The sequence below is a fragment of the Rhinichthys klamathensis genome, unplaced genomic scaffold, assembly GCF_029890125.1.
Source record: "Rhinichthys klamathensis goyatoka isolate OS25496 unplaced genomic scaffold, OSU_Roscu_1.1 h1tg000144l_1, whole genome shotgun sequence".
NCBI lineage: Eukaryota > Metazoa > Chordata > Actinopteri > Cypriniformes > Leuciscidae > Rhinichthys > Rhinichthys klamathensis.
The window spans coordinates 826,383-839,986 of NW_026606679.1; the positions used below are offsets into that span (position 1 = coordinate 826,383).

Consider the following 13,604-nt stretch of genomic DNA (forward strand, 5'->3'; position numbering starts at 1 on the left):
TTTTTTTTTTTTTTTTTCCTACAATGTAGCCTCAGATATCTTTCTTTTTTCCTATTATGAACTTTATCCTGCTATTAAACGTTTTTTTAAAACATAGTTTTATGGCCTAGTTATATTTCCTTTCCAATAATATTTCTTTCTGTCACCTATTCTTTAACAAGTACAAAGTTTACCCAGTGCAAAGTTTTCACAATAAAGTAGTTTAAATGTATTTTACACAGTAATGATGCCAAGATCAACATTGTTTTTATATCAATTACTTCAAATGCCCTAAAATCCTAAAACACGTATTTTATTGGACATAACAGCTTGACAGACACAAATAGCACACACCAAAATATCGTTTAATGCAGAATACTATGTTTATTAGAAAGGAATTCGAGTAATCACTGCAACATTTAAGAGGAACTGTCTTGTATGTAAAAGCCCTACAAAAAGATGAAAGAAGTAAATACAGACATTTTCTCTTTTAGCATAATGTGCCATTTGGACTTCGGGAAGTTTGTTAGAAATGAAAACGCAACTGTATGCCGGGTTAAAGTTGCCAACAGCATCAAAGAGCCATCAGATCTCAGACAGGCAGTGGGGTTGTTGGGAAAAGTCACTGTACATTTTCTTCTGCATTCTATCATCATTTCTAATACATAAAAATAGTCATGGAAACTTTCACCTAATGATGAGGATTTTTAACAGACAAAAACTATATATTTTATTCTTGAATGATTATTCATTTTTAAGATGTCAAACATTATAATTTCAAGTCAAAGTATTGCTGTCATGATGAGATTGTCATTTTAACAATAACGCCAACGGCATTCCTGTGTTCGTTGTAACTTACATTTTTACAATTAAATATTCCATGTAAATATTCTAATAAAATCCAGTCTTCCAGAAATCCCACACGTATACAGATGTGACATTCGTGTGTTTGTTTGTGTGTGTGAGAGAGATTTTTTGTTGCTTAGAATTTCTCATTTCTCATCCTCTCTCTCAACCTTTACTCATCCTTTCTGTCTTATCCTCTTCTCGTCTTGTTTCAGGGTCCAGTTCAGTTCCAAATCTTCAAGAAGCTGTCCCATGAGCCAGTGCAAACACACATGCCATCTGGTGGTACTCCGGTGCAGCTCACCCTGTTGTCATGGCCAGACAACACGCCTACAAGAGAGAAAGGAAGAAAGGAAGTGAGAAAATGAATTTGATAGGACTTTGTTCTTCATGCATGCTTATTTATTCAAAGATGCAATGAAACGGAAGTAGCAAGTTGCAACAAATCAAAAATAAAGTGTAACGGATTATCCGAAAAGAAAAAATGTAGGTTGGGGACTTGGTTTTATGCATTGGTTGTTGTGGAAGCAGAAAAAAGACTCAAAAGTGGAGGCAGACGAACATGAGCTTTTAGCATCAGGGTTTAAGCGCACTAAATTATTCCGGAAGATGCAGTTATGACATTATGAGGTAAAATTTTTTTATAATTAACATAGCTATGTATGGATGAATTGTTAACAATAAAATCTATAATATAAAAATAGATGGGGTGAATTTTCATTTCATGCCGACTTTATAGAAGACTTCCTCGACTTAAAGCCCCGATATAGCCAACTTCGAGCGAAATTGAAGAACGATCTGGTGTGTCATTTAGAACAAAATCAGGACAACATTTTTTGGAGTTTGTTTCAGGTGTTCGAAACAGCTTGCCAGAGCGAAATGTCTGAAAATGTTCACTCCGGCTGGTAAACACCTTTGAACTATTATTGGTCTGTGGCGATTACAGTAGCAGATAGCACAGCTACGTCTGTAACATGTCTTTCTAAAGATCTGTTCATCTGGAAAGCATCTGCTGTGTAAAAACATCTAGTAAACGTCTTAGAAAAAGCAGTTTTACATACATTCTAAATCTTAAACATCTTAAAGGGATACTCCACCCAAAATGAAAATTCTGTCATCATTTACTCACCCTCAAGTTGTTGCAAACCTGTATGAGTTTCTTTCTTCTGCTGAACACAAAGGAAGATATTTTGAAGAACGATTGGAACCAAACGGTTGTTTGGCTCCATTGACTTCCATAGTAGAAAAAAAAAAAAAGACTATGGAAGTCAATGGTGCCAAAGTTCCAATCGTTCTTCAAAATATCTTCCTTTGTGTTCAGCAGAAGAAAGAAACTCATACAGGTTTGGAACAGCTTGAGGGTGAGTAAATGATGACAGAATTTTCATTTTTGGATTTGAGATTTGCTCTGAAAGTTAGTCTGGCAAAGAGCTCATTCAAGCTCATTTCAAATCCGCCAAAATCGCGGCACCAATCAGAAACGTTGGGGCGGGCTTTACACGATGACGACAGCGCTGGGATTTTGAACATGATTTTGAAGCAGATTTTGTAGCCTACATTACAAAGATGGACGCTGCCGTCGAACATCACTCGTTCGAATCAGCTATCGCGTCTGTTTTAAGTGATTTGAACGTTTCCTTTTAGTTAAAAACCGAGCAAAGAACAACACTCGGAGATGTTTCTCCGCCGCTCTGCATACGTCATCTCCTTCATCGCTCTGATTGGGTTTAGGTCTATCCGCGACGTCCGTTGGTGACGCCCCTCTGGAAATGATTTGTCTATGACGCTTTGCCAGACCATAACTCAGTTACAACTGAGAATGGTCTGATTTTAACCAGGCTATGTCTATATGACATCTGACAGGAAACGTCCTAGAGACGTATTGAAGATGAGCAAACACTCAAAAAAAAATATCAGATGCTTTCTTAACCGCTGTTTTCTCACCACTGTCATTTTTGTTTTGTGTTAATTTGGTTTCTGAGAGGAAAGTACAGCACATATTTCCATATTTACCTAAACGTCACTCTCAGCACCATATGTGGAGTTGCTAAAAGTATACAGCTGCAAAGGTATTTCAAACTTCTTTTTACGGAAGCTAAGAATGAAAAAGAGCTTTGCTGTGAGTATATCGGGACCTTATTACACGGCTCTGTGGAATGCTTGATTCTGATTGGTCAATAGCGCCATCCAGCGGTAAGTTATTCCCAGATAACAACCACTCAAAACAGATAACGCAGGCTCATCCGGGTCACTGAAGTCACCAGTGCTATATGGCTGCTAGGAACGTTTTTTCTTCGTGGAAGTTTTGCATTTGGTGAGCTAATAGAATATTAAAACTCAATATTTTGTATACAGTTATTTAATTATGCCATCCAGTATCGTGGACTCGCTCTCTCGTTTCATACAAACGCAGCTGCTGCCATTTTGTGACTGTTGTTGGATTATAACATTCAAACAGGTATGATTTTAAAACAGTTTGATCTGAAATCAATATCTCTTATCTCCATAATTATTTATGCGGCGAAATGCTCTGTAATAAGTGATATGATACCGTATCTCTTAAATGTCCGTCTAGTTTGAACTTGCCGCGCTAGCAACTGCTCTCTCCGCGGAAGCTTTGCGTTTAAAGAGCTCATAAAATATTTCAACTCAGATCAATATTTCGTGTCTAATTATTTACTTATGTGGCAAGTAGCCGTGTAATAAGCGGGATAATGTACATCCAGCCGGTGGTTCTCTCAAAATAAACCCCCTTCAGGCTGATCAAGAAGACCCCTCCGCTTCACGTCAGGGTCCTCATTCACCCTGTCGGGGGTTATTTTGAGAGAACAACTGGCTGGATGTACATTATCCCTTACTTAACACTAATGCAATATCACATCCCTGAATTTCCTACATGGAAAATAACAGCTTGATGGAGTTTGATTTGACTTGTTTCAAAGGGACTTAACTGCTTAATTAATCAGCATTCACTCCATCCGCTTCTCCTTTCTTTAAACTTACCCACTTTCTCGCCCTTTAGCGAGTCCCAAATATTGCAGTTGAAGTCATCATAGCCAGCAAAGACGAGGCGGCCAGACATGGACAGAGCCAGTGATGTAACGCCGCTGTTCAGGGCGGCATCCTGGTAGCAAATCACTTCTTGATCAGCGCGAAGATCATACATCTTGCATGTGCAGTCATCCGAGCCTGTGACAATTGCGGTGCCACTGGGGAGGAACTGAAGAGGTAGACACAGTTTGGTGAATCCATTTATGTGCTTTTCTCTTATATCAATTGGAAAAACTCAAATCTTTGAAACTGGTAGAAGGTTAGCATCATCAACGAAGAAAGAAATTACTGGCTAAAAAATAACTGATGCCCTTTTCTGTATTTTCTTGGTAGTGCATCAAACATTTCCCTTAAACTCACAGAAATGGCATTGATGTCACTCGTGTGACCCTGGAAGGTTTGCTTGCACTGGCCATCCCTGATGTCCCACAGCTTGGCCAGAGAGTCGCAAGCACCAGAAATGAAGCTCTTGTTGTCCGGGGACAGAGCCAGACACATGCAGTCACCAACATGGCTCAGGAAAACTGTTGTCTGCTTTCCAGTCTCCAAATCCCACAGTGCACTGGGGGGGGGGGGTGAAACGGGATAAAATGAATAATAATAATAGAAACGAAACAAAAGCTTATTATATTTTCAAAGACGTGAGTGGGCTTTCTGGTTGGTCGCTAGGCGGTTGCTATGACATTCTGGTCTGGAGATATCATTGGGAGTACATATTATAAGTTTATGGAATTTTTTTCCCATCTTTGTAAAGTAAAAAGCTGCAAAAATGTCTATAGCATTTTGAAAAAGCCCTAACTGTAATTATGAGCAAAAATGGCACTGCTTCTTATACATACAGCGTAAAATTTTGTGAGATGAGAACGGCACCATTTCACTTTTTTATAGGTTTTTTTTTTTTATGGATATGTTTATCAATTGCTTGGCTAAATGAAGGTTGCAGCAAATTATACTACGTACTGCTTTTAAAAATAACATGACCTTCAATTTGCATGCAAGTAGCATCAAGTTATTTTTTAATTTCAATTCAGTTTTGTGTAAATGTCTTAATATTTGGCAGTTTAGCCAGATAATGTGTTATAGAACGGAAGAGAGGTTCTCGGGGGAGAGCGTGAACAACGCATCCTTTTGATTTTCCCGGCAAAAACGTCCCGAGTCCTTCACATGAAAATCAGTCTACACTACAGGCTTTCATAGGTAACCTAGGAAATCTGGGAAGGCCTCGTTTTTTAAAGGGATAGTTCACCCAAATATGTAGGCTACTCACCCTCAAGCCATCCTAGGTGTATATGACTTTCTTCTTTCAGACGAATACAATCGGAGTTATATTTAAAAATGTCCTGGCTCTTCCAAGCTTTATAATGGCAGTGAATGGCCGTTTCTGTTGTGAAGTCCATAAAAGTGCATCTATCCGTGATAAAAGTGCTCCACACGGCTCTGCGGGGGTTAATAAAGGCCTTCTGAAGCCAAGCGATGTGTTCGTGTAAGAAAAATATCCATATTTAAAACTTTATCGACTAAAATAACTAGCTTCCGGCAGACAGCCGTACGCATCGATTTACGGCGGAAGTGTAACACTTGACATGACGCACACCGTAATGACGAACGCAGAAGCTCAGAGGATAGAGCAAAACAAAACACCAGTCACGAATTAGAAGTCTAAAACGAGAATTTTGAAAGAGAAATGTCAGAGGAGCTTGAGTTTGTTGCCCAGCCCTGTTTGTAGCTTACGCTACTCCTACATCCTACGTCATACATTGTCAAGGGTTACTCTAGGCGTAAGTCGACTTGGGTTGGCCGTCTGCCGGAAGCTAGTTATTTTTCTTACACAAACTTACACTTCAGAAGGCCTTTATTAACCCCCCGTAGCCGTGTGGAGCACTTTTATCATGGATGGATTCACTTTTATGGACTTTTAATGGACTGCCATTATAAAGCTTGGAAGAGCCAGGACATTTTTTAATATAACTCCGATTGTATTCGTCTGAAAGAAGAAAGTCATATACACCTAGGATGGCTTCAGGGTGAGTAAATCATGGGGTAATTTTAATTTTTAGGTGAACTATCCCTTTAAGTTTTGTTTCAAGCTGTTCACACATTGTCAATAAAAAGCGATTAATACTAGCCTGGGAAAACCCAGACAACTTCCGGCAAATTTAGATTTGCTCTGAAAGTTAGTCTGGCAAAGAGCTCATTCAAGCTCATTTCCAATCCGCCATCCGCCGAAATCGAGGCACCAATCAGAAACGTTGGGGCGGGCTTTACACGATGACGACAGCGCTGGGATTTTGAACATGATTTTGTAGCCTACATTACAAAGATGGATTTAGCCGTCGAACATCACTCATTCGAATCAGCTATCGCGTCTGTTTTAAGCGATTTGAACGTGTCATTTTTGTTAAAAACCGAGCAAAGAAAAATCAATCTCCGCCGCTCTGCATACGTCATCTCCTTCATCGCTCTGATTGGGTTTAGGTCTATCCGCGACTCCGTTGGTGACGCCCCTCTGGAAATGATTTGTCTATGACGCTTTGCCAGACCATAACTCAGTTACAACTGAGAATGGTCTGATTTTAACCAGGCTAGATTAATACATGAAAATTCTTACATACAGCCTCTTTAAATAAATGGAAGCCAGACGACAACAGCATGGACGGCGTCTGGATGTTCGTTTATATCAGTATATCACTCACTATAAAGGTATTTCCAACTTCTTTTTACTTCTAAGCAAAGAGCGAAAAAGAACTTTGCTGTGAGTATCGGTTCATTGAATCACGCTCAGCCTCCTATACGTTACGTGTGCCAGGTGTGAGCGCAAGCAATAAGTTGCTGGCTGCAATTCACTTAACGGCCACTGGTGTCGCTAATAACAAGGGTTTCTGAATTCTACATATAGCCCCTTTAAAAAAAAACAAGGCACTCAATACTCATACAAAAATTGTATCAAATTAATTTTTATATTTGGGTGAACTATGTTCTTAAATGTAAAAGTTACATGCATGCACAAACCATGTGGTATCCCCAGAGGCGGTGAGAATCTCAGTGTCACTGAGGAAGCGGCAACAGGACAAGTAACCTATAAAAAATAGAGAGAGACACAATTACATAACATACACATGAAAGAATAAAGATTCTCGAATGACTTATATACTTTACCTGTGTGAGCATCCAATTCTTTCACGGTCTTGATTACGGGTGTCTTCAAGTTGTAGACAGTACACATGTTGTCGAGACCACCGCTGGCCACAAGGTTTCCAGAAGGAGCATATGCACAGGTCATCACCCATGAGGATTTGAGGGGAACAGCATTGACCTAAAGCAAGAGGTAAATATTCAATCTTTTCCTTGAACGTATTCAACGTATTCAAATGTAATTGCAAAATAATCACTATTCTCAAATATGTTTTCCAGGTTTTGTTACTTAAACAGATCCTGTCCTGCCAGAAACTGTTAAAAAAAATGTAATATTCTTAAAGCCACATTCACGATTCATTCATGACAAATGTCATGATTCGTCATTAACTTTTGTACTTTAATTTAAACAAATTTTAGTACAACCGAAACCACACTATACGCAAAAATCACATGAGCACATAAGCTAAATAGGAGAAAGTATTTTCACAACAAAAAATAGCAAACTTTAATTGCACCTTTAAATAAAATATCTTTGTCCAACTGGATATTTTTATTTATGTGTAAAGTTGACTAGGGTTTGTTTACAGAAAACAATTTCCTTAAAATGGAATAAGCTTTTCCTTTGCGTTTTTGAAAAGTTTTGTGTACAGACGACAATGTTGTCAAAACGATCCCGTTCACACGGATCTGCAAAAACGTCTAAAAGCGCTGTATTATTCATGCCAGGCCAGTAGTTGGCGATGCCACTTTGTAAAGAAACTCTATTTGCCTATAGACTGAATACATAATATGCATGTGCATGACGTCACTGTCTTCACAAATTCACATTTTTATAGTTTACACGGAGACAAGTTGCACTTTAAAACCCAATGTCAAAAGTTTGCATTTTCAGGCCCCAAATCGTCATTGTTGTGTAAATGAACAGCCAAACGCATGGCAATTTTTTAAACGGTTGAAAACTGTCATGGTTACAATACCTGTGTATTATTAGAAGTTGGAGAGATATTTAAAAATATAAAATGGCCCCTTCAAGAAGCTTAAAATATGTGCCATTCATTAATTAAGCTGAGAACAACATGGCAACATTATGATGTACAGCCCAAAATATTTAGAGATCGTTTGCTGGTATATACAGCTTAAATATATTTATGATTCCCCATCTTCTCTTGAAAGTGTATTTGAGTAAGTCAGACTCACCTTATTTCCAGAGTGAGAATCCCAGATAAGGAGTTTGCCATCCTGTGATGCACTGACCATTAGCCTAAAGACACCAATGAAAGAAAGAGCAAAGAAAGGCTGGTAAGACTACAGGATCAAAGGATATTGTTCATATATACTCCATCCCTCATTGTATTTATTCATTTATTTTAATTTTGAAATCTCACAAACATACTGATTTAATGATAAAATATGATTCTGCTGTCACTGCAGTTTAATATACATGGTTAAGTCCCTTCTTGAAAACACTGAGGCTTAAGTCTGTTTCGGGTCACTGACCCTGATAATTGATCTAACTAAGAATTAGCTAATTCAAGGTGACCACGAGATGCAGTTGAATTCCATGTGAGAGCTATAAACCTGGTTGAGCAGATCATGTGACAAGCAAGGGCAACAACTAAAACTAATATATTTCACATTCTGTCAGATCTTTTTTTTTTATTCCTGTAATGTACTTTTGGAGGCCAAAACGATAAAAATGAATGAATACTTCTACTGTGCAGTATAGCCCATCGTATCTCATTTCATCCTTTGATTTGACCCATAATAATGTTCTCACCTGTTGTCTGTACACCAATGCATGGCGTAGATTTTGGCCAGGTGGCCTTTGAGGGTCCTCCTGGTCTTGAGTTGGACCCGAGGGGCCGGGGCCACCCCAGCAGCGGCCGCGGCCATGTCTGTGTCATTGACTGCTTTGCGAGCCGCCTAGAAGGGGAACAAACATGTAATGTTAGTATTTCATTATTAATTGTTTAAACAGCTTGCATTAGTCTCATATAGTCTCACCTCGATCTGTGTCTTCAGGCCTTCGGCCTCCTTTTTCATCTGCTCCATTTCACCCATAGCTGCTGTTGATCGGGGTGCTTACCAACACAAGCTAGAAGCAAGCAGAAAATAAAAATTCTACTTAAAATGCTCTTATATGTAATCAAGTAGAAGTAAATAAATCAATAAAATGACTGGATTAATCTGAACTAGGCCCTGTATGTGACTATTACGTCATCAGGCATGCATGTGGAAGCCATTTTAATCATATTGAAGATGTATGATTTGACCTAGTACTGACGGATATCGATTTCATACAAAACCTTTCAGCCAATATCTCACTGGAGACCAATTAAGACTGAACTTTTCATGTAATATCTCAAAAAGTTCGTCCTGCTTAGTATTGAATACAGATTTGCAAAAGTTGTGGAACAACAATATGGTCTGTCATTTAGAAACTCTAGGCAGTTAGATAAGCCAAATCCAATTGAATGTTCAGTAATGTTAGCTAAATGCTAAGCGTTACATAAATAACAGTGCTGTTGGGTATTTCAACTTTTACTGTCATAGATACTGAGAATCTGTTCCAATTCCAATTGCAAATTCAAATGTTGATTTTCAAAAATTTAAGTAAAAAGATTAGCAACAAAGTGAAAGCAAACTCAAGCAAACTTCCAAATCAATTTATATTATGCAATTTATGAAACAAAGCAACAACAACAACAAAAAATATTGTCACATCTAATATTACCCATAAACATATCTTGAGGCTTGTCATTGACTTAGTAAGTCTGCACCTGACCAATGAGAATGTCTAGATTTTAAATGTCTAAGTCTAATCAAGATCTGTAATGCTGCCTAAAATAAAATATTGCAAATGTTTCATGCAGATGTACATCAACCTAAGTTGCAACTTACTATAAAAATATTTGGTTGCTAGTCTACCGCCATATGAATTTACCTCTCAGTGGGAGGCCAGAAGAGATGACGAGGAATTATCAGCCTTGTTCTACTACGGAGATCCTAATGAACTTAATTCACGGTTAAGAAGTAGAGCCTACTGCTCTGTAGGAACTGTGATCTGCAGAATTGTGTCTTGCATTGCGCTGCCAATGATCAAATTATGATATGTTATAATAGTTACAAGATTACTGGTGTCTGTTCAGCTCTTGCTGAGAGCTGTTGTTTTATTGATGTCAAGGCTAGAAGAAAGGTTTAAGCCTTTGCAGGAGCTGTTGGGGGTGGCTTATCAAATCTCCTGTCATCCGATTACCGACTGCTCTTTACTACGGGATCAGGTGGGACCCGAGGTAGGGAGATCAAAGACAAAACGCAAGGAAAGGGGCAAGAAAAGACTTTGGGATTTGTATGTGTACACGTAAGAAAGTTCATCAAGATGAAGTGAGACCTGACACTCTGAAATCTCAAGGTTTCTAAGGTGTATTTGATTACTCAAGAGCAGCTTCAGCATTAGGTTAATCCTACAAAGAGACAAATGTGCAAACTTTGCAAGTTGCGACGACATTATGATCCGTTTAGAAATGAAAAACCACAGGAATGCATTAGCTAACAAACTTTGCTACAACCTCCTGAAAGTGCTGGATGCATTTGTGATGGTTGAAATACCAACATTAACATCCCAATGTCATTTTATGTGTTATAAAAGTTGCAGATTAACCTTTCGTGATAGCGTGTTCTGAGGACTACTTCCAGGAAATCAGTATCATTTTCTTACAATGCAGGGTTTTAATCTGTAGTATGTGTGCAAAATGCATGAACGTTCACAGATAAAGCAAAGCATTTCCGTGCATTCTGCATTCATGCCAAATAAAAAACAGCATTTTAGGCATATGACTTCAAGTTTATCGCAATGCACAAGGTTTGTATTTTGTTCGCTATATACAATTTTCTTACACACGCTAATGAACGACCAAACTGAAAACAAACTCACCTGTCTACCCCCCAAAAAAAGCTTCTTCCCTTTCTCCTCAATAACTCCAAAGCCTCTCTCTCTGTATCAGTCTCTATTTTGCTTAGTCCACAAGACAGCTCTTCAATCGTCTTTCTCTCCACAGGTTCCTCCAACAGACTGGATGCAACTTACCTGTGGAAAAACTCTCTCTTTCTCTTCCCCTTCTGCAAGAGAGGAACAGATGAGGATTGGAGGGGATGAAGGAGATCAGGGATGAAAGGATAAGCCCAAAGATGAGCAGAGAAAGGGTAAGGGAGAGAGAAAGAGAGAAGTAAAGGGGAGGGCAAGGAACAGGTAAACCGATTGGAATGGAAAATCAGGTTATGGGGTCGAAAGACGACGCAAGAGTGAGTGCAGAAAGCAGAGGACAGAGGAAGGGATGGATCGTGTGTGGCATGAACCAAAATATGGTTGATTCCTGAAGAACATCTTGCAACTATCATAACGTTCTCAGTGTTGTTTCTACCACCTATCATTTTTGAGTAATATGGGCTTTAACATCATATTCAAAGCATTTCACACTAGTTTTATCACATTTGAGCAAGTTTGACACTTGATGTGTAATTTCTAAAAGGGTCAATGGTTTGGTGAACACTTAATGGAAGGGGGTCTGTGCTTTGGCTTTGGGGTTGAGGGGTTTGAATTGGTTTGTCAGAGCTAATGAGTTGAGCTCGCCTAATCAGGTTCTAAGTGGATATCCGGGGAATCGGCAATCCCGTTAAGGAATTAGAGCAGGTGAATCCGTGGAGCAGACGTCACAGGTGACACAGAGAGCAACGGAAGAAGGAAAGTGAGGAAAGTTGTGATGATTTAATGTTGAGGTTTTCATGAAAATGTTGATTTTATATTTGATCTTATAGGATGTCTTGCATTTCCCAACTCTGGGGAGAGTCAAATGCAATAGAAAACAATAATGACCGCGTTTTTGCCTTTGGCTCCTAAACTCTGGAATAGCCTTCCTGATAATGTCCGGGGCTCAGACTCACTCTCCCAGTTTAAATCTAGATTAAAGACGCATCTCTTTAGCCAAGCATTTGCATAATGTACCGCATAACCTTGTACTCCAGTTACATCAGATGTTTTTGGTTGAAATGTTATGAACAGCAGCTATGCTAATTATTTTCCATTTGCTTTTCTGTCTCTACCTCGAGATGCCCATCCAGCTCCAGTTTGGATTCCCAGCCTCTTACGACGGTTTAGATGACCTAACACCTGTGAGGAGATGACGCCAACCCCTCCGAGGACTTTAGATGACGCCAACTCTGAATCAACATGCACCACTGCCAAATTTTCTATATATTGTAATCATTATGATCACAACTTGTAATAATTGATTTAAGGAGATCATTGTTTCAAGGGGTCTAAAAAACCTATGACCTTAATTGAGGACACATTTTTTATACGATAGTGCGCATGAACTACGATGGAAACACATTTACAGTAGAAATCTCTCGATGTGCAACAAAAAACACACATGAATTTGCCTTAACAGAGGATGTGATTGCATAACTGAACTAATGCCTGCTACAGACGATTTCTGCAATCCTATAAGATCATTACAAATTACACTGTACGACATGGATCTAATAAACTTGGGTACGACATGTATGTAGACTGTATGATGACACCTATTGAATCGTAAGCTACGACGCAAGTTAGTTGAAGAATAAAACGTCATCAGCATGCGCTAGTGGTAAACAAATACAGCAAGATGAATCGCATTTTGGAAATTGTGTTTTTTATGTGCGCTGAAAAAAAGAGGAGGAAGCGAAAGACTAGAATATGGACGCGGTCGTGGCTAGGGAAAAGAGGCCAATTTTGCAAATGAAGCTTGAGGTAAGTCATTTTGAGTTTTAGCGCCATGTCGCGTTGATCAAGACGCAATTTCATGTTGCATTTTTATTGGCTAGTCAGTAGACGTAGGTCGTAGCAGCAAACATACTGTGAGATGATCAGGCTAAATTTATGACACTATCAGAAAATTATCGCAGGCTATCTTTGGTCACAAGACCGTGACAACGGCCATCTTTGAAGCTCTCTCACTGTACGATTTTTAGGAGCCACAACCACAGAAATCGCCACAATTGGTCATCTTTAGTCTGGGACAGGCCACAATCGTACAACGTGTACCAGGCATAAAGGCAAGCTCACACTACACGACTTTTGGCTGGATTTTGATGTTGCAGACAGATTTCTAAGGTCTGCGACAAAAACCCTGGATCGCGGCAAAATCGGTGCTTGTTGTGGACGGCGATGCTTGTTTATGAGCAGGTCAGCGACGTGATCTGAGCCTGTCCCGAGCAGTTACAGATGCTGTGATATTTTCAAACTGGTTTGATATTATATCGCCACCTGATAATCCAGCAAATCACAGTGCAGATGGTTTAAACTGAAAAACCACATAATCGCGTTAATTTTTTTCGTGATTTTCTGTTTTCTGTGAGAAAACGTTATTTTCGCTGTTGGTCAGGACTGCCTGCCTCTTGATCAAATGTCTCATTAGTATGCGCGCTAGTGATGGGCGGATCGATCCTAAAGTATCGATACTTCGATACTGACGTGGTATCGAAAAGGATCGATCCTCACATAAAAATATCGATCCAAATGTGTATTTTTTTTACCAGTAATTTTTTATTAA

At 39.1% G+C, this 13,604-nt stretch overlaps 1 protein-coding gene across 2 annotated transcripts; it reads right to left on the reverse strand.

Annotated features, from left to right (window-relative positions):
• Positions 1–596: 596 nt before the first annotated feature.
• On the reverse strand, positions 597–11,277 carry gnb3b (guanine nucleotide binding protein (G protein), beta polypeptide 3b). Of its 2 annotated transcripts, none has more exons than XM_056257790.1 (9): positions 11,099–11,277; positions 9,016–9,106; positions 8,789–8,934; positions 8,209–8,272; positions 7,033–7,189; positions 6,886–6,952; positions 4,237–4,438; positions 3,829–4,045; positions 597–1,155 (listed from the first exon to the last, which is right to left on the reverse strand). In XM_056257790.1, exons 2-9 carry the CDS (start codon positions 9,070–9,072, stop codon positions 1,049–1,051), a joined length of 1,017 nt encoding a protein of 338 aa, XP_056113765.1. In that variant the 5' UTR covers positions 9,073–9,106; positions 11,099–11,277; the 3' UTR covers positions 597–1,048. The 2 variants fall into 2 exon arrangements, with proteins under 2 accessions (XP_056113765.1, XP_056113766.1); XM_056257791.1 differs by lacking the exon at positions 11,099–11,277 and adding an exon at positions 10,946–10,982.
• Positions 11,278–13,604: the final 2,327 nt, after the last annotated feature.